This window comes from Staurois parvus, unplaced genomic scaffold, assembly GCF_062004578.1.
Source record: "Staurois parvus isolate SC_StPar_1 unplaced genomic scaffold, SC_StPar_1.0 ptg002140l, whole genome shotgun sequence".
Classification (NCBI taxonomy): Eukaryota; Metazoa; Chordata; class Amphibia; order Anura; family Ranidae; genus Staurois; species Staurois parvus.
In genome coordinates this window covers 6,210,283-6,229,998 of record NW_028319936.1, presented here as the reverse complement: position 1 = coordinate 6,229,998, position 19,716 = coordinate 6,210,283, and the positions used below count along the sequence as shown (strand labels likewise).

General features: G+C 43.5%; 1 protein-coding gene across 3 annotated transcripts in view; it reads left to right on the top strand.

Moving 5' to 3' along the window:
- Positions 1–19,716, top strand: part of LOC149432483 (amine oxidase [flavin-containing] A-like) — a 135,445-nt gene that overhangs the window by 85,740 nt on the left and 29,989 nt on the right. For all 3 annotated transcript variants that reach the window (XR_016308990.1, XM_089665132.1, XM_089665133.1), the window contains exons 8-11: positions 158–317; positions 4,519–4,615; positions 5,733–5,786; positions 8,993–9,050. Coding sequence is in view for 2 of the 3 variants with exons in the window: in XM_089665132.1 (XP_089521258.1) it covers positions 158–317; positions 4,519–4,615; positions 5,733–5,786; positions 8,993–9,050 (369 nt within the window). In the remaining variant the exon portion in view is untranslated. The remainder of the gene's footprint in view (positions 1–157; positions 318–4,518; positions 4,616–5,732; positions 5,787–8,992; positions 9,051–19,716) is intronic.

The following is a 19,716-nucleotide window of genomic DNA, read 5'->3' as shown; positions in this document are numbered from 1 at the left end:
ATGAAATTAAAGGCACACTTTAAGTATATTACACATCAGAAATTATTTTAGTAATCATTAAAGCATCATTTAAAAATGATTACATATATACTTTTAGGTATAGGATTTAATGACAAATGCTAATATAATTGTTTTTTTAATGTTTGCTTTCTTTCAGGCCAAGTATGTTATCAGTGCTATACCGCCAGGTCTAACTACCAAAATCCATTTCAATCCAGAGTTGCCAGCCACTAGAAATCAGCTAATACAGAGACTTCCCATGGGATCTGTTATAAAAACCATGATGTACTACAAGGAATCATTTTGGAGAAAACTGGGTAAACAGTCAATTAAAAAGTCTAGTTTACTGTGAGCTATAGATGAGATTTTTTTTTTATATTATTGGTACAAGTTAATTTTCGGTTATATAGATTTAGATTTATAAAGTTGAACTCCGAACAACATTAAAGCTACCCATGAAAAACAAAAAAATTAAACGTGTTTAACATTCAGTTAGCACAAACATCTACATTTGTTTTGGTAGCAATCTCTGGTAATCCCCTGCAGAGTAAAGTTTACACTGGGAAAAGGAGAGTCAGCACTCTGAACCAATTGTGTCTCTATTGCTTAGCACGGGGCTGTCATTTTAACATTATAAATGTGCCTATTGCAATGACACAATCAATGTGTTGCTGCTTCACTATCCAGAAGCAGCAGGGACTGTATTGCGTAATTACAGTGCAGCCTGCAAGAAGGATACACACATGACTGTGCTGTCTGATGAAAGCTTTTTAAAGGCTAAGTTGACTTTAAAAAAAAAAAATAAAACCCATCTCACCTACGCACCAATATACCATTAATGTGCTTCAGTTGTAAAAATATTCAAACTCTCTATGATCTGGAGAGCAAGGCCTTACTTTAGCCCTTGGAAAATTTCTTAGAAAGCTTTTTCAATTCCTGGAATGTAGACAGAGGCAGAGGAGCCAGTAGGACCCCAGAAGCAGATTACCAGATGATTTCATTAGCCCACACCCTTCACCCCTCAACTATTTTTTCACAGCATCCCAGGGTTATCTCCCCACATGCATTTGCCTGGCCACCCCAGCATCCCTTCAGATGGGCTCAGGATGCATGCAGCCCACGGGACACCCCTGATGTAATGAAAGCCTGCTTGATCAGATATAGAGTGATTGGATAGATGCTGTGCCTTCTGTTATATAGTTTTGGTAAATCTAAAGAGGATTGTACAATCAGATTGTATAGTGTATGGCCACATTTATACACCTAGAATTAACTAGTTGCACTTTCAGTGTCATTAATTGTTAACGGCGCACCAAACACAGAAACAAGCACACATTTTGCCATATAAAAAAAAACTGATGACAAATGCAGCAAAATGTGCAGTAAAAAACGTGCAACACGCACCACGCCAAAATTTTTATGAGCGACTTTGCCACATGTAGCACAGCCCCTTGAAATGAATGGGCTGCCCTTTGTGTGTCACTGGCAAAATGAGCCAAAAAACATGTGCTTCCTCTATTCTTGATGTGAATGGGCCCTGAGACTGAAATTGGTGCGTTTACACAGAACAAAGAGGTTCCATTTACATCTGTGTGATTCTGAACACATGGCAATCTGCATAGAAAATGCATGCTTTGCCATGTGTTTCAGAAACATGCTACAAATGGGCATTGTGTTTGTGTTGTCATTACATGTTAAAGGTACCCCAAGTACAGCAAACACACCAAAAATGTCAGTAACGTGCAGTGTTCCACTTCAAAAATTGTTCTGGGGCGATTGTTGTGTGTAGGATAGCCCATTCCAGTGAATGGGCTGCCCTATGCGTGACAAGTGAAAACGCTCCAAAACACCCAAAACAAACACGTGCGGGAATGTGAGTCTTCACTACATGGAGATGTGAACTGGGCCTGACAACTGAGTTTCTCCATCCTCTCCCTCCTATGTACAGCGGGGCAAAAAAGTATTTAGTCTTTGGATGCAACTCAGCATTCTCTCTCCTCCAAACACGATTGATATTTGACCAAATACTTATTTTCCACCATAATTTGCAAATAAATTCTTTCCAAATCAGCCAATGTGATTGTCTGGATTTTTTTTCTCATTTTGTCTCACAGTTGAGGTCTACCTATGATGCCAATTACAGGCCTCTCTCATCTTTTTAAGTGGGAGAACTTGCACAATTGGTGGCTGACTAAATACTTTTTTGCCTCACTGTACTTGTATAAAGATGGCCATACACTATGCAATGTACTGTACAATCTCTGTACAACTTCCGTTACAAGAATAGGAGGACACACCTGAACAGTCTATTCAATTGGTATCAGATCAGACAGACTTTTGTACTACATAGCTGATGGGAAGAAGGTAGTATTGTAATGAGGGAGGTGTGGTCCAGAGTGGTGAATACACCCTATCACACCCTCTTCTGTGATGCAACAAGGAAGTGAAGGCTTCTGGGAAGTGGCCTACAGGAACTGAATGCTGAGAGACCATCTACAGGAAATTATTCAATCTGGAAATCCATTCAAAGTCTCACAGAAACTGACAAAAAAATTAAATGACCTGTGGATGTGGTAGGTAAGAGAAAAGCACACTGGACAGGCTGGGCCAGAAATGGCATTGGAAAACACTTCTATTTATCATGAAAAGTGAAATTCTGCTTGAAAAGGTGAACTTGTCCTTTAAAAAACAAGACAGCCTGGGATGCAAATATTTAAGTAGATAAAACAATTCTAAACAAAATGACAATTGCCCCAACTTATAACTATGGTTTAGAGTAACGTGCACTCAGGGGGTCAGTTTCGGAGGACAGTGGCTATAGCAGTGGAAGGATCAAGCAGGAAAAATACATGAGAAGATTCCCCTGGCCAGTGACACAGGCTCACCCGAGGTGTGGGGTCTAAGCACTAACCAGTCTTCACCAGAGCTCTTGATGGTGGATATGGGTTGTGCTGCGTGCTAGTGCCAGGTTGCAGTCCTCAGGGTCTCCCCACCAGGAGGTTAGCAAGCCAGGGTGCAGTAGCAGGTGGGGGTCAAGAAAAAGCGTAGTTGGTAAACAAGCCAAAGGTCAGTAAAAAGTGGCTGCAGGCTAGGATCAAGCAGAAGTATAGTTGAGGAACAAGACAGAGGTTGGTAAGAAATGGTTGCAGGTTGGGATCAACCAGAAGAGTAGTCAAGGAACAAGCCAAAGGTCAGTAACAAATGGTAATGAAGAGGCAGACGGCGGCAGGAACAATCTTTTGGCTGGAGAAGCACATAATAATTTGACAAACCGAAAAGGCATGGCTTAAATAGTTAGTTCATGGGAGGAGCAAGGAGTTCAAGGTTCACCATAAACAAGATAGAAAAGAAGTTTTTCCAAGGGATCACGCAGGGAACTGTCCAGCATCGCAGGTGCCTCAGCAAGAAGAGCTACTGCCAGACATAGCAGAGGTCCTGGGTTCAAATCTAGGTCCTGACAAGGGGCTTTGCACAAAGTCAACACAATAAAATGTATTTCTAAGCACACTTGCCAGCTAGTAAGCAAAAGTAAAAAAAATACACTGTCTAACAAATGGCATTAAAAACAGAGGTTTTAGGCCAACAAGCACAATGGCAGATGAAGGTTTCTAAAAAGTCCTCTTGCCGGTTTCGACAAGCTAAACAGACATGGCACTTCCCCATATACAACTAGTTTTTAGAACAATGTAAATCAGGTCACGTATACTGTATTTCTTTCAGCCATTTTCTGTTAGCCTGAAGTATCGCTTTAAAGGTCAACTGTACCTTTTGGTACAAATTGTCCTTTAAGATATGCCCCCACTAAGAGCAGCCTGCCTTGTCCAATACTTAGCTTCAACCCTGTTTCAGCAACCTTGACTTTGCAACACTGCCAGGAGCCAAACAGCCTTCCTTTTGGAAGCATCCTTCCGTGTCCTCTTTGTGCGCATGTGCAATGCAGCCCAGTTAAATTCCCATGGAGGGATCTATTCTCAGTAGGATAAAATGAGACTACCATGAGTACTGAGACTGCATTTGTAAGAAAGGCTGGGGGGCTCCATGCATGGTCGCACAGTGAAGATAATTGGAAATGGGACTAAGGTAAGTAGTGAATCATGTGAGCTGCTGTCAGAGAAGTGTGGCATGCCTTAAAGAACAAAGTCTACCAAAGGTACAGTTTTCTTGTAAGAATAAAGTCAGGTAGCTGTTAATTAAAAACAGTACTTTTTATCATTTTAAAATTTCTAGTATACCATAACTTTGTGGTTAAAAATGGACATGAAGTAGCAATTATATCATTTTGATTTTGCCATGAAATCCTAAGCCAAATATTTGACAGTTATTTAAATGAAGTAGCAATAGAAAATGAAAACTATAAGGCATTCACTAAGAAATATGCCTCATGTGCTTTAAAGTGCCCTATTTGCATATTTTAACAAGTGAGTTTGTTGTAATGTACTACTGTTTAACCACCTATATGATGTAAAAGGATCCATTTCTGTAAATATTCTTTTGATTTATGGCATTCCTTCCTCTAAGATTACTGTGGTGCTATGTTCATTGAGGATGAAAACACTCCTGTTGAGATTGCACTGGATGACACCAAACCTGATGGTTCTTGCCCAGCCATCATGGGGTAAGAAAAGGTTATCTGTCTTTCCAAGAGCTATCTGGCTTAGTCTAGCCTTACACATATAGGCTTCTTTCAATCTGCCTGCAAGGTGAACAAAGAATTCTATCAACCTCTATCAATGCTAAACAGCATGGATGGAGGAATCCCCTATGTCATCCCCCACGGCTGCCTGAATATCCAAACAGCAACTTCATCTGTTTTAGCTGATAATTTTCCACTTGGCTCCTTTGATTTTACAGCTGAGGTTTGTTGAGCTGGTTGGTGACAAAAGAACGACCCTACTAATTAAAATTAAAGTATAAGTTAATGCAAAACATTTTTTTTTTAGTTTTGGACAGAGTAGAGATGGATTAGAACACCTGTTAGGTTTTTCATTTCTTTCTATGCCCCTGTTAGCGAGCTTCACCCTCTATTTATTCTGTTAATGTTATCATCAAAAGTGAAAGGAAAAGAAAATCCCAAATTTCGGGTTGTCCCCAGAACAGTAATAGAGGGGAAATCTTCCAATGGGGACACTATTTCCGGGTAGACTGGGGGGCATGAAGAAATTCCCTTAATTTGCAGGGATTTCCTCTCACATCCTGTTTTGTCTATGGGACAGGAAGTGAAGGTAAATCTCCCTAATGGGACACAGATGGCAAGAAACTGATAGGAGGTATAACCCTCTCTTACTCTGTCCAAAATGATAAAAAAAAATGTCTTTGCAGTTATGAATTTTGTTTAAAGCCAATGACCCGCAGGACTCTGTCACCCTAGCAGTGTCTTTCTATGCTGGTGTTTTTTGTCTAGGAGCATGACTTGCTTCAGGGCCTTTTTCCAGTCTTTTCTGGGAGTGGCTTGGTCCTGGATGATCAAGAAAGCAGTACGGAGATGATGACATCTGTGATGTTCTCTTCATTAAAACATTATGAGCGCAGGTCACAATAGTCAGGGAGTAGGTCCATGGCATCCCTCACTCACACTCTGTCCTCAGTTGTCTTCAGCCTTCTAGGTTGAGTTGCATATAAACTAGTTTTACTTCATAAAAGTATTAAAAGGCTTTAGATTGGATTGTCTTGGAAGGCTAATTGCACTTTTTTTTAGATTTTTTTTTTTTCTCATTCTGTTTCATTTTTTTCAGCTTTATTTTATCCAGGAGGGCCACTGCACTGACACATCTTACCAAGGAAGACAGGTATGGTTATTTTAGTTGGTCCTGCAAACAGTTGGCTGACATGTATATAGCTTGTAATATGATTTAGCAGGGTTGCTGACGATCATTGATCTTTCCAATTAGGATTTAGAGGTATAATATAGCTCTAGAACCTATGGACAAATATAAAAATTACAGGAGTTGGGACAAAGCAAATGAAAGTGGGGTGCTTACAACAATCAGCTTTTACTCTTATGGCTTAAAACTCCTTAAAAAGTGTTACATTCACTTTGGCTGATTTGTTTGTCTCTTACTTAAAGTCCATTAGAACATACATGTCATTTTCCTGGGGTAACAATGCTGCTGTGGAGTTTCAATGCAGAACGAACATTGTTGTCACCCTGTTATAAAAAAAAAAAAAAAAAGAGTACAGCAAGATCAACAGGTAATTCAACGATGTTACAGAGTGACCCAGAAACATGGATTTGTTAATGCTAGAGACAGACTGCATTATATCCTTCTTTTATTTTAACAAAACAGTAAATATTCACTTCCAAAATGTATAAACACCCAAGTGCCCGGAATGGCTCTGCAGTCACAAGAGGGTGCAGAAGAACACACCCGACTACGTATGAAAACACATGCAGCTCAGCACCGAATGTCAAGTCCCAATCCTCACACACAAGGCATTTTTCAATGCACATTGATGCACTTTTTGCTCATGTGGTAATGCATTTTTAACACATTTTGACGCGTCATGTGTTTTTTTATGTTGTGCAATAGGCTTGTTACCTAAAAATGCATGCAAATGTCTTCATACATTTGCATGCGTATAAATGCAAATGTACTTCAGGTAGAAAGCCCATTCTCTCTTATCTGGCTGGTTTACATTTATGTGCTGCAATTTAGTGTGCCTTTTTACAGAGTTCATTAACATCTATGTACTGTATGTGTGCTACTATGCATCCTGCAGTGCAGGAACATACACTATATTGCCAAACGTATTGGGACAGCCCTCCAAATCATTGGATTCAGGTGTATAAAATCAAGTACCTAGGCATGCAGACTGCTTCTAGAAACATGTGTGAAAGCATCTGGATCGCTCTCAGAAGCTCAGTGAATTCAAGCGTGGTACAGTGATAGGTTGCCACCTGTGCAATAAGTCAATCCTTGAAATTTCCTTGCTACTAAATAATCCACGATCAACTGTTAGTAGCATTACAACAAAGTGGAAGCAACTGGGAACAACAGCAATTCAGCAACGAAGTGGAAGGCCATGTGAAATGTGAGAGCGGTGTCAGCGCATGCTGAAGCGCACAGTGAGCAGAAGTTTCCAACTGTATGCAGAGCTAAAGACCTTCAGATTAGCACAACAACAATACATAGAGAGCTTCATGGAATGGGTTTCCATGGCTGAGCAGCTGCATCCAAGCCTTACATCACCAAGTGCAATGCAAAGCGTCGGATGCAGTGGTGTAAAGTATGCCACCACTGGACTCTAGAGCAGTGGAGACGTGGTCTCTGGAGGACGAATCACGCTTCTCTATCTGGAAATCGAATGGACATGTCTGGGTTTGGCGGTTGCAAGGAGAATGGTACTTACCTGACTGCATTGTTCCAAGTGTAAAGTTCAATGAAGGGGGATATATGGTGTGAGGTTGTTTTTCAGGGGTTGAGCTTGGCCCCTTAGTTCCAGTGAAGGGAACTCTTAAAGCATCAGCATACCAAGACATTTTGGACAATTTATGCTCCCAACTTTGTGGGAACAGTTTGGGGATGTCCTCTTCCTGTTTCAACATGGCTGCACACCAGTGCACAAAGCAAGGTCCATAAAGACATGAATGAGACAGTTTGGGGTGCAGGAACTTGACTGACCTGCACAGAGTCCTGACCTCAACCCAATAGAACACTTTTGGGATAAATTAGAGTGGAGACTGCAAGCCAAGCCTTCTTCTCCGACATCAGTGCCTGACTGCACAAATGCGCTTCTGGAATAATGGGACATTCCCATAGACACACTCCTAAACCTTGTGGACAGCCTTCCAAGAAGAATGTAAGCTGTTATAGCTGCAAAGGGTGGGCCAACTCAATATTGAACCCTATGGACTAAAACTGGGATGCCATTAAAGTTCATGTGCGTGTAAAGGCAGGCGTCCCAATACTTTTGGCAATATAAGTGTCCTTTTATCATGCAGCAGTAAATGCTGCTCAGTTCTCTGGCATTCTCAGAGGAGACAGTTCTCTTCTGAATGCTTGTTCATGAAGCAGTGTAGAATTGCTTCTCCTAACGAGGAGAGGAGCAATCTACAAATGCTTTGAACACTAGAAAACGGCTGCTGTTACTATAATCTCGCAAGATTACAGTAAGAAATCAGTCAAACACACAGTTTACTAAGCAGCAGTAAATTACAGCTGCTTCGTTTGCAGTTCCCCCGATTCTCTACCTCTGGGCAGATCGCCAGTGAAGGGCTGACATCGCTCCTTCATACACTGGCCGTCTGTGTGCTGAGATGGTCTGAATGGGGCCTAGTTTTTTAACCCCTTCATGCCGGCACCTCCCAGCCCTTTAAGAGTTTCAGAAGCCGGGAGGCGGGACTGGCAGGGCGGGGTTTAGGGATCATGTGACTGCCACGACACTTCGTCACGGCGGTGACATGATCGGGAAAGGTCCCAATCGAAAGAGAAGACCGGGACCTTTCCATGAGTACCAGACATGTGTGCTGGGAGTGCGTAGGGAGCACGCCCTCAGCATATATGTTTTTTTATCATTGAACGCAAATGTGCGGCCGCTCGGTGTCTAGGCCCAGATGCCGGGAGGCCGCACATTTATGTGCGGCCGGCGTGAAGAGGTTAAAAACAACAAAATAATGCAAATGCAATTTATCCACTTTTTGAATGCTTCATGACTGTTATAGTATGTTTAACCTTGAATGTGCCATAACTACAGTTTGGTTGAAAACCTCTAACTCTTACAGTGGTAAGCTAATGTATGCTGGTGTTTTATAAAATATGTCTCAGTGTGAGCAAAGTATGTCAATGTCTCAGTTTTACATTATATGTTTTTGGCACTTAGGTAAGTATCCAAGACTGCGTCCTGCTTGTGTTCATGTCCAAATATTTTTTTACCATTTTATTTTCTTACTATCCAATTCTTTATAATTAGGTAATAATTTAAACCAACGATTTATGTTTACTCTTTGTTTTTTAAGTAAAATGTACATTTTTTTTTTACTTTCTACTGTGTATAGAAAGAAAAGAATATGTGAATACTATGCCAAAGTCTTTGGTACTAAAGAAGCATTGCAAGTAAGTTATTCGTGCGTATTAAAAAATTGTTTCTACATTACACATTTAAGCTTTTGACTATTTTTAGTGTCATGTCAAGCATATATGAACCTGTTTATGATAAATTTATGCTTGTGCTCATGGGCCCCCCTCACAGTGCAAAGGTTAATTACTCATTATGTCTAAGGGAGAGTTGAAGAGGTTCTATCAGTTACTTTACAACCCCCCCCCCCTCCAGTGCTCTGCTACTGTGCCCAAAGCTCCAGTCCTTAGATGGAGCCTCTCCGTCATCACGAAAAACATGGGACCTAACCCTTTGTTGTATGGCAAGATGGCTGGATTGCGACTGGAGCTGGTCACAGCTTATAGAACAGGCTGAGAAAGACTGGTCACTTCGCTGGAGGGCTGGAGTAACAAGTTATGTAAGCATTTACTCCTTAATCTTCCACTCCTAGACTAAATGAGTCTTTGACTCTTGTGGGAAGGGGGGGGGGAGCAGGGAGAATCTTTATCTGTAAAACTGGGGTGTCAGACTCAATTTCATCAACGGCTGCATCAGCATTATGGTTGCACTCAAAGGGCCGGTTGTCCCTGTAGGACTATATAAATGTGTCTACTCTTTTTCATATTAAATAAATGCCTCTGCATGCAATTATTACTGGTTTTAGCAACAACTAGCTCTGAAAGCACTTCATAGTACACACCCCTTGCCTGGTGCTGCTGCCAGAAGGAAGCTGGGGGTGGACCCGGGAAGCAGAAAGTGCAGGGTCTGGAGGAGGGCTGGAGTCAGTTGCTGGAATCTGCTGAATGATAAGACCGTGGAGATGGAGATGAGGGGGTGCTGCTGCTGCACAGAGAGGCGCAGGATCTGTAGGAGGAGTTCTGTCCTCTTCTCTGCTGCTGACTGCTGAGACGAGTGCGGGGGGGGCAGAGACATGCCTCTCCACCTTTGCACAGTGAAACACGGAATCTGGTGGAGGAGTTCTGTCTTCTCTGTTGCCAACTGCTGAGACAAGGTAGAGGCAAAGACAATGGGAGTGCTGCAGCTGCAGGAGAGGGGCAAGGGGCACATGAAATGGCCAGGCGGGCCAGATTTGGCCTGCAGGCCTTGTGTTTGACACATGTGCTATATAATAACTGTAACTGCTTTATACTGAGAAAGGGAACTTTTAAGCTGGTCCTATACTATCAAATTTGCTTTACTACATTTCTATGGAGATATTCGTCTAAAGGATTGTGTACATAGACTTCCATTCACATCAGGAGTGCTTTCTCCCTGTCAATGAGAAGACATAAGCAGCTTGAGGCTTCATACAGTTTAGGAGGACATCTGCAGGTTAGAAGAACAACTGCAGGTCAAAGGCACCTGTGAGGGAACTCTCAATTTTATCTCAAATGTAAGCTGAATACAGCTGAGACATCCTGTATTTGCCCATCGACACTTGCCCTTTGGCAAGAATTATTCATTAGTAAGCAAAATTTTGCTCTAAACCTCCTATTTGAGGCACCCCACCGAAAACTGAGTACTTTTTTATAACACTTTCACAGTACTAATATGTAAAAAAAAAAAAAGTCAAACTGTAAACTAATCCATGAATTGCAAGCACTGAATGGAAGCTTCCTTACTTAAAGTAACAGTTTTCAATCCCGACAAGGTTGTAGTTCACAGTTTTGTGCATACACAAGAGACTCCCAAAACACCCCCTGGTGAGGAACTCTTAATTCCTTGCTGAAATGAAGTATAGACTTCAAACTAAGGTAAATTGAATGGACTTTCTAACTTTGGCACAGTTACAGTGCTGGGACGCATTATCTTTCACTGCTTGTTCAGGAAGCTAAATTGCTGAGGTAACTTGTCCCTTATCTTCAGCTAGTTCCAGGCCAACAAGTACTAAGTCCTAGTAATATTGAGTAGGTGTCAAGTTAAAGTGGTTCTACAGCCTTAAGGTTTTTTACCTTAATGCATTCTATATGTTTAAGTGAAAAACCTTCTGTGCTGCAGCCCCCCCCCTTTTTTTTTTTTTACCTGAGCCTGATTTGATCCAGCCATTGGCTGTCGGCTGTTGCTGCCAGTCATATGTTAGCTCACTGCTGTCAAACAAATGCTATGATATGGGAGCAGGGGGTGGGGCCAAGCCATTGCCATTGGCTGTCGGCCGTTGCTGTCAATCATATGTTAGCTCACTGCTGTCAATCAAATGCTATGATATGGGAGCAGGGGGTGGGGCCAAGCCACCCACTCTGTGTCAATGGACGTAGATAGGGTGGCTTGGGAGCGAGCCTGCATAGGCGCCCCCATGGAAAGTAGCTTTTTGTGGGAGCACCCATTGAAGAAGAGGGGCCTGGAGCACCAGAAGAGGAGGAGTGGGGCTGCTCTGTGCAAAAGCATTGCACAGAGCAGGTAAGTATAGACACCTTCTGTGCTGCAGCCCCCCCCCCCCTTTTTTTTTTACCTGAGCCTGATTTGATCCCGCCATTGGCTGTCGGCTGTTGCTGCCAGTCATATGTTAGGTTTTTCATCTTAATGCATTCTATATGTTTAAGTGAAAAACCTTCTGTGCTGCAGCCCCCCCCCCCCCCCTTTTTTTTCTTACCTGAGCCTGATTGGATCCAGCCATTGGCTGTCGGCCGTTGCTGTCAATCATATGTTAGCTCACTGCTGTCAATCAAATGCTATGATACGGGAGCAGGGGGTGGGGCCAAGCCACCCACTCTGTGTCAATGGACGTAGAAAGGGTGGCTTGGGAGCGAGCCCGCATAGGTGCCCCCATGGAAAGTGGCTTTCTGTGGGAGCTCCCATTGAAGAAGAGGGGCCTGGAGCACCAGAAAAGGAGGATTGGGGCTGCTCTGTGCAAAAGCATTGCACAGAGCAGGTAAGTATAGACATGTTGGTGGAGGAGGAAAAGTGGAACTTCCCTTTCCATATACAGCTGCACTAAGACTGATGGCTTTCTAGTCCTGCACCATACCAACTTAATACAATAAATAGCTAGGCATTTAGACAATGGTAGAATATTTTGTAGTTGCCAGTTCTTGTTACAGTTGGTATACCAGATTGATCCAAACTCCTCACTTTCCATGGTTCTCCCTGTAATTTAAGAAACCAAGAACTGTCAGGTAACCAGCTAGCTTTTTTGGCGCTGAGATCTTGGGACAGTTCTGGCACCCTATAATGGGTGTTTGGGCATTAGGGAGACACTGTTGCCTGCAATTTTAGGCAACGCTATTGATTAGGCATAGTTTAAATGTCAGGAGCATTCTGGGACATACCTTGCTTTTAGATACATTCTAATATTCTCTTCATGTGTTACTTTTCGCCACTGCAAGACTTGCCCTGAGAAAATACAACTCCAGTCTCTTGGACACCAACATAAACGTAGATCAGTCATTGTAGGATCACAAAGGCCATCTGTCTAGTTACACACTGCTGGACAGTGTTTCCTTATGCTGCCAATTCCAGAGTAATATAATGACATTAAAGGGAAAATGCCTGAAAGCAAAACAGTATTATATCATCACTGTCATACATACATTTCAAAGAAAACATCAGACTCAAAAGGTTTTCCCTGTCCAAAGCAAAATTTGAAATTATGAACAATTACCGTAAATCTGTATGGGTTGTATAAAGGCTTCCAGATTAAGGATTTTTATAGATGTCATTTTACTGCACAGAGAAAACATGGACTCCACAAAAATACACTGGACTTATTAATGGTCAGTTTTCAAAGTGGAATTCCATTTAGCTTAGTGATCAAGGTGAAGCTGTGTTCACTTCATTCATCCAGTCGTGTGCAAGCGCCAATCTAATTTTTAATTTCCCCTAGTGCTTTAGTGGGTATTCACCTTGAAGGAGACATACATTCTCACATAAACATTAACCACTTGCCTACCAGGCACTTATACCCCCTTCCTTACCAGGCCAATTTTCAGCTTTCAGCGCTGCCGCACTTTGATTGACAATTGCGCGGTCATGCAACATTGTACCCATATGAAATTTTGATCATTTTTTTCTCACAAATAGAGCTTTCTTTTGGTGGTATTTAATCGCCACTGGGCGCTTTACTTTTTGCGCTATAAATTAAAAAAAGTGCAAAAAATTTGAAAAAAAAAAAAAGTTTATTTGTTTCTTTTATAAAATTTTTCAAACAGGTATTTTTTCTCCTTCACTGATTTGCGTTGATGAGGCGGCACTGATGGGCACTGATAGGCGGCACTGATGGGCACTGATAGGCAGCACTAAAGGGCACTGATAGGCAGTACTAATGAGGTGGCACGGATAGGCGGCACTGATAGACAGCACTAATTAGGGGTCACGGATAGGCGGCACTGATATGCAGCACTGATAGGCAGCACTGATAGGTGACACTGATGATGGGTACTGATAGACGGCACTGACTGGCATCACTTCTGGGCACTGACTGGCGGCACTGACTGGCACAACCCCTGGGCACTGACTGGTGGCACTGACTGGCAGCACTGCTGGGCTGCACTGGTGGGTGGCACTGGTGGGCAGCACTGGTGGGTGGGCACAGGTGGGTGGCACTGGTGGGCACAGGTGGGTGGCACTGGTGGGCACAGGTGGGTGGGCACAGGTGGGTGGCACTGCTGGGCACATGTAGGTGGCACTTCTGGGCACAGGTAGGTGGCACTGCAGAGTGGCACAGGTGGGTGCACTGCTGGGCACAGGTGGGGGCACTGCTGGGCACAGGTGGGGGCACTGCTGGGAACGGGTGGGCGGGGCTAGTGGGCGCACTGCTGGGCGGAACTTGCGGGTGTCACTGCTGGGCACCGATCATCAGGGCACTGATCATCAGTGCCCTGATGATCGGTGCCGATCCCCGCTCTGACAACTGCCGGTTCTCGGCAGTACTTTCCTCACGATCTGACAGCGTGAGGAAAGTGCAGCCGAGAACCGGCACTTGCATTTCCCTGTGATCAGCGTGTCATTGGACACCGCTGATCACGTGGTAAAAGGCCGGTGGGATCGGCCTTTCACCACATCACGTGATCAGCTGTGTCCGTAGGACACAGCGATCACGGAGATCGCCGGGTGCGCGCCCCCTGGGGCGCGCAGGAGAGCGCGTTCTGGGAGGACGTCATATGACGTCCACTCAGAACTGGCCGGCCGCGGTGAAGCCGTCATTCGGCTATGCGCGGTCGGCAAGAAGTTAATATAGAAATTTCAGAAGTTATTAATCATTTTAAACCTGCAGATTTAATTAAAATATTTTTTCCATGAAGGTCTTTGTTCAGGTAGTACCTGTACTGCCAACTGTTACGGGGTAATGACTGTCTCTCAGACTCCATGCATTTTTTTAAGCTCCTAGAAGCTATTATCGGCATATTTTTTTCTGCTCCTAGAAGCTAAATAGTGTTATCCTATGTGTCCATGCACACTACTTTAGGGTATTAGCATTTTTTCAGCTTCAACATCTAGGAGCAGAAAATAATTGTTTTTGATGAGTTTTTTGGAGAGTTCTTCCAGCAGAAAAAAACGCTAAATGCTCCTAAACACTGTTAAACGCTACTAAAACGCTCCTAACAGCTTTTTACTCTTGCTTTTTTCCTCTACATGTACTGTAAAAATTATAATAAAATGCTAACGCTCCTAAAATGTTTCTGAATGCTACTAATTACCAGCATTTTTCCCAGCATTTTTTGAACGTAAAAAAAAGCTAGTTTGCATGGAGCCTTAAAGCGGTTGTAAACCATTACATATACCCAGTGAAGTGACTGGCCTCAAGTGATACACAGATATGAAACAAATCCTCCTTCATAAGCTGTACCTGTTTGTCTGCAAACTTTTCTTCTCTACACCTGTTCAAAGTCTAGAATGTTAAAAAAAAGCATGTCTGAGCTGTCAGAAAAAAGGGGGCGGAGAGCTCAAAATTACACACTGCAGAGCTCAGTTAGGAGAGCTCTGAAAGCTGATTGGAGGGAAAGGACACACCCACCTTCACAAAGGAACAGAGCTGAGGCTGTCAATCACAAACTGTGTGCTGGAGCTCTCTCCCCTGTCACCAGTTTTCTCTTGTTGTTAGGAAAACTTGTCAGAAGTGATTCATGCTGATAGCAGAGGAACAAAGCAGTAGACAGAAATGACAAGTCGTGCTCTTAATTGAGACAAGTACACATTATAGAGGTATTATTTGAAAATTGAAAATCCTGCACAACGCAAAGGTAAGGATCTGTGGGCTGCTGCTAGCAATTAACACAAATGTTTGTGGTAATTAATCAATTGGAATGTTGCGCTGCCACTCATAAGTGATAAGTGTGTATGTGAATCCACAAAAAATATTAACGTGATTGGATGAGTGTATGGTGCTACAATGCACCTCCCTCCTCAGTATGCAAATATGTGATCACATCTCTAAAAATGCAAAAATACCTATAGTGTGTGCCATGCTGCAATGACCTGTCTCCTCAATTTGAGTAATTCTACACACCACACACCTCTGTGGTGCATTGTACAACAGTGCACCTCCCTCTATAATGAGGATACCTGTGTGACACTCTTTAGTAGATATAATACTGATTGTGGTGAAAATCATGAGATATAAAGTGAAAAACCCTATGTACCAACATATAAATATTAATGGGACTACGAAACACTTTTCCCAAATACACACTATATTATGTGCTGAAAAATGTCCCTAAAAAAGGGTCAATGTGTATCGATGCAATAAATGTGTACAAAGCACCTTCCACAGTTTAAATACAATAGTGACTTGGTGATAAACTGGTGATCTTGACAAGTAGGTGTGATACGTGCTGTTACTCGTGCTCCCCTCCAAAACCTCACTCACCGCAATGAGTTGACCACCTAAGCTTATTATTATTATTATACAGGATTTATATAGCGCCAACAGTTTGCTCAGTGCTTTACATTATAGTGGGAGGCAATACAGTAACGATACAGTTCAAAACAAGAGGGATTAGAGGGCCCTGCTCCTTGGAGCTTACAATCTAGAAGGGAGGGGTTAGTGGTACAAAAGGTAGTAACTGTGGGGGATGGAGTAGTTGAAAGAGTAGAAGATTCCAGTATTAGCTGAGGGCAGGATAGGCTTCCCTGAAGAGATAGGTTTTCAGAGATCGCCTAAAAGTGAGCAGAGTAGGCGATAGTCTTATAGATTGGGGTAGAGAGTTCCAGAGGATGGGGGAATCCCTGGAGAAGTCCTGGAGATGAGCATGGGAGGAGGAGACAAGGGAGCTAGAGAGTAGGAGGTCTTGCGAGGAGCGGAGAGTGCGGTTTGGGTGATATTTGGAGACAAGATTGGTGATGTAATTTGGGGCAGAGCTATAAATGGCTTTATATGTCATTGTTAGTGTTTTGAATTTTATCCGTTGGGCAACGGAAAGCCAGTTGAGGGATTGGCAGAGAGGGGTGGCAGATACAGAAAGGTTAGTAAGGTGGATAAGTCTGGCAGCAGCATTCATGATAGACTGAAGAGGGGATAGCCTGCGAAGAGGTAGGCCAATGAGGAGGGAGTTACAATAGTCAAGGCGAGATATAACAAGGGAGTGAATAAGTTGCTTATTGGTTTCTGAGGTTCGGAAAGATCGTATCTTGGAGATGTTGCAGAGGTGAAGTCTACAAGAGTTGGACAGCGATTGGATCTGGGGCTGAAAGGACAGATGTGAGTCTAGGATTACACCTAGTACCCTGGCATGAGGGGAGGGACTGATGATTGTGTTATCGATCTTGATGGAGAAGTCAGCGCAGGGAGTACGGGATGGGGCGAATACTAAGAGCTGAGTTTTGGAGGTTTGAGGAAGTGGAGCGACATCCATGCTGATATGTCACTTAGTAGGCTAGTAATGCGAGTGAAGACTGAAGGGGTGAGGTGAGGGGTAGAAAGATAACTTTGTGTGTCATCAGCATAGAGATGGTAATTGAAACCTTGGGAGCTTATCAGTTGACCAAGGGAGGAGGTGTAGATGGAGAAGAGAAGGGGTCCAAGGACAGAACCTTGAGGGACCCCTATGGAGAGAGGGAGTGAAGAGGAGGTGGCAGCATTATAGGTAACACTGAAGGAGCGCTGTGATAGGTAGGAGGAGAACCAGGAGAGGGCAGAGTCTCTGAGGCCAAGAGAGTGGAGTTTTTTGAGGAGGGGATGGTCAACCGTATCAAATGCCGCGGAGAGTTTGAGTAGTAAGAGTACGGAGTAGTGGCCATTTGTTTTAGCAGTTAGTAGATCATTAGTGAGTTTTAGTAGGGCAGTTTCAGTGGAGTGTAGAGAGCGAAAGCCAGACTGTAAAGAGTCGAGAAGGTTGTTGTCGGTGAGGTGGGAGCTCAGGCGATTGTAGACTAGGTGTTCTAGGCGTTTAGAGCTGAATGGCAGCAGGGAGATGGGTCTTAAGTTGTTCAGGTTGGTGGGGTCCAGGGAGGGCTTTTTAAGTATGAGAGTGATGTGTGCGTGCTATAGAGGGGAGGGGAAGGCACCAGTAGAGAGGGAAAGATTGAAGATGTGAGTGAGGGAGCATTGGATGGAAGAAGAGGGCGACCGTAGTAGTTGTGAGGGGACAGGATCCAGGGGGCAAGTAGTGAGGCGGGCTTCTAAGATAACCTTGGTGACCTCTTTGGTAGTAGCGAGGTCAAAAGAGGAAAGTGTTGAGGGAGGTTTGGTGTAAGGAATGCTGAGTGGGGTGGATGTCTGTGCAGTGGCGATGTCCCTACGAATTGTGTCAATCTTGTTTTTGTGATTATGAAGTGATTTGCAATCTCATGAGCTGTGAGTAAGGTACTGGGTGGAGGTGGAGGCGGAGAAAGTAGAGAGTTAAAAGTAGAGAAGAGACGACGAGGCCTGGAAGAGAAGGTATTAATAAGATTGACAAAGTAGACTTGTTTGGCAGCATGAAGGGAGGAAGTGTATGTTAAGAAGGCAGATTTATAGCTGGTGAATGTTTGGTGGGATTTGGTTTTACGCCACATTCGCTTCAGTGCAAGACTATGTCGTTTAAGATTTCTGGTGCGGTCAGTCTGCCATGGTTGTAACGGTCGGGGCCTGATGCTTCGTGTTGTTAGGGGAGCAAGCGAGTCTAATGCGGATGAAATTGAATTGTTATAGACAGCAGTGGCTAGGTCAGGGCAGTACAGTGGAGAGATATTGCCATAGAGTTGGTCAGTTACAGAGTGGAAGGTAGCAGGGTTCAAGTTGCAAAGGTTTCTGCTGGTAATTGTTTGCTGCTTGGAGGGATAGGTGTTTGAGGATGAGGAGACTGTGAAGGTGATGAGATTGTGATCAGAGAGAGGAAAGGGGGTGTTTGTGAGATTGTAGGGAGTACAAAGATGAGAGAAGACAAGGTCTAATGTATTCCCATCAGAGTGAGTGGAGGACTGTATGCACTGTGCTAATCAAAAAGATGAGGTTATGTTGAAGAGTTGGGATGTAGCCGGGTTATTGACATTAATAGGGATGTTAACCACCTCCCGCCCGCCATATATAGCTGCTTGGAGCCAGGTCTCTGTAATAGCTAGTAAGTGAAGGGAGCGGGAGACAAAGAGGTCATGGACAGAGGTGAACTTGTTACAAACAGAGCGGGCATTCCAGAGTGCACATGAAAAAGAGAGGGTGGTTTTTGGGAGCATAGGGGACAGATATTAGATTGAGGGGATTGCGGCTATTCGTGGAAGAAAGAGGATGCCTTGTGTGTGGGTGGAGTAGTGGAGGACCAGGGTTTGGGGAGATATCCCCAGAGGTTAGGAGAAGAAGAAGGGTGAGGAAAGTGGCATGGGTGCGGGATATACACGAGCGTAGGTAGGTCAAAAGCACTTTTGGGTGCTTTCCCAAGCCCCGAAATGGACCAGCCTCCTGTAAGCTTCTGAGATTGTTGTCCACTCTACCAGGATCCTCCCGGCAAAAAGAAAAACCTCAAACACTTCAGACGACCACTTGTCCTCCTCCACCACAGTAGGAATAATCAAAGGGAAACTCTCATAGCGTTATACTGTTTTATTTAGATAAAATCACATAAAATTGCACTTATATCATATCCATGTATGTAGCGCTTTAAAGCAATGTGTCCTGGAACACCGTTGCACTCCACATACACCTTTGTATGGACCAGAAGTGACCCGATTAGCCACACCCAACACGTTTCGTCATAGTGGCGTCATCAGGAGCGGTTATATTTGGAGAAGGTGTTTTGTAGTCCCCTTAATATGTATATGTTAGTACATAGGGGTTTTCACTTTATATCTCATGATTTTCACCACAATTATTATTATATCTACTAAAGAGGGTGGTGCACTGTATTACGATGCACCATGGAGGTGCGTAAAATCACTCAAATTGAGGAGACAGGTCATTGCAGATCACATATTTGCATATTGAGGAGGGAGGTGCATTGTAGCACAATACACTCATCCAATCACATTATAGAGGAATATGTTTTGTTCATATTTTATGTCTGAGGTTTACAAGCACTCCTCCTGCATTGTCACCCCGTATTTCAAACCCTGGGAGGCAAAGATTCAGCCACCCTGTCTGCAGCCTGCAAAGTCCATGACAGGCAGAAATACTCTGCAGCTGGACGATGTACCAAGTGATACTCACATTTAGAGTCCTGTGCATTCAGCAGCACAAAATACCTGCATTCTGGGCATAGGTCCCTGAATGCATACAGCCTTAAATGTAAGTACCGCTCAGTACAGCATCCAGCTGCAGTGTATTTCAGCCTGTCATAG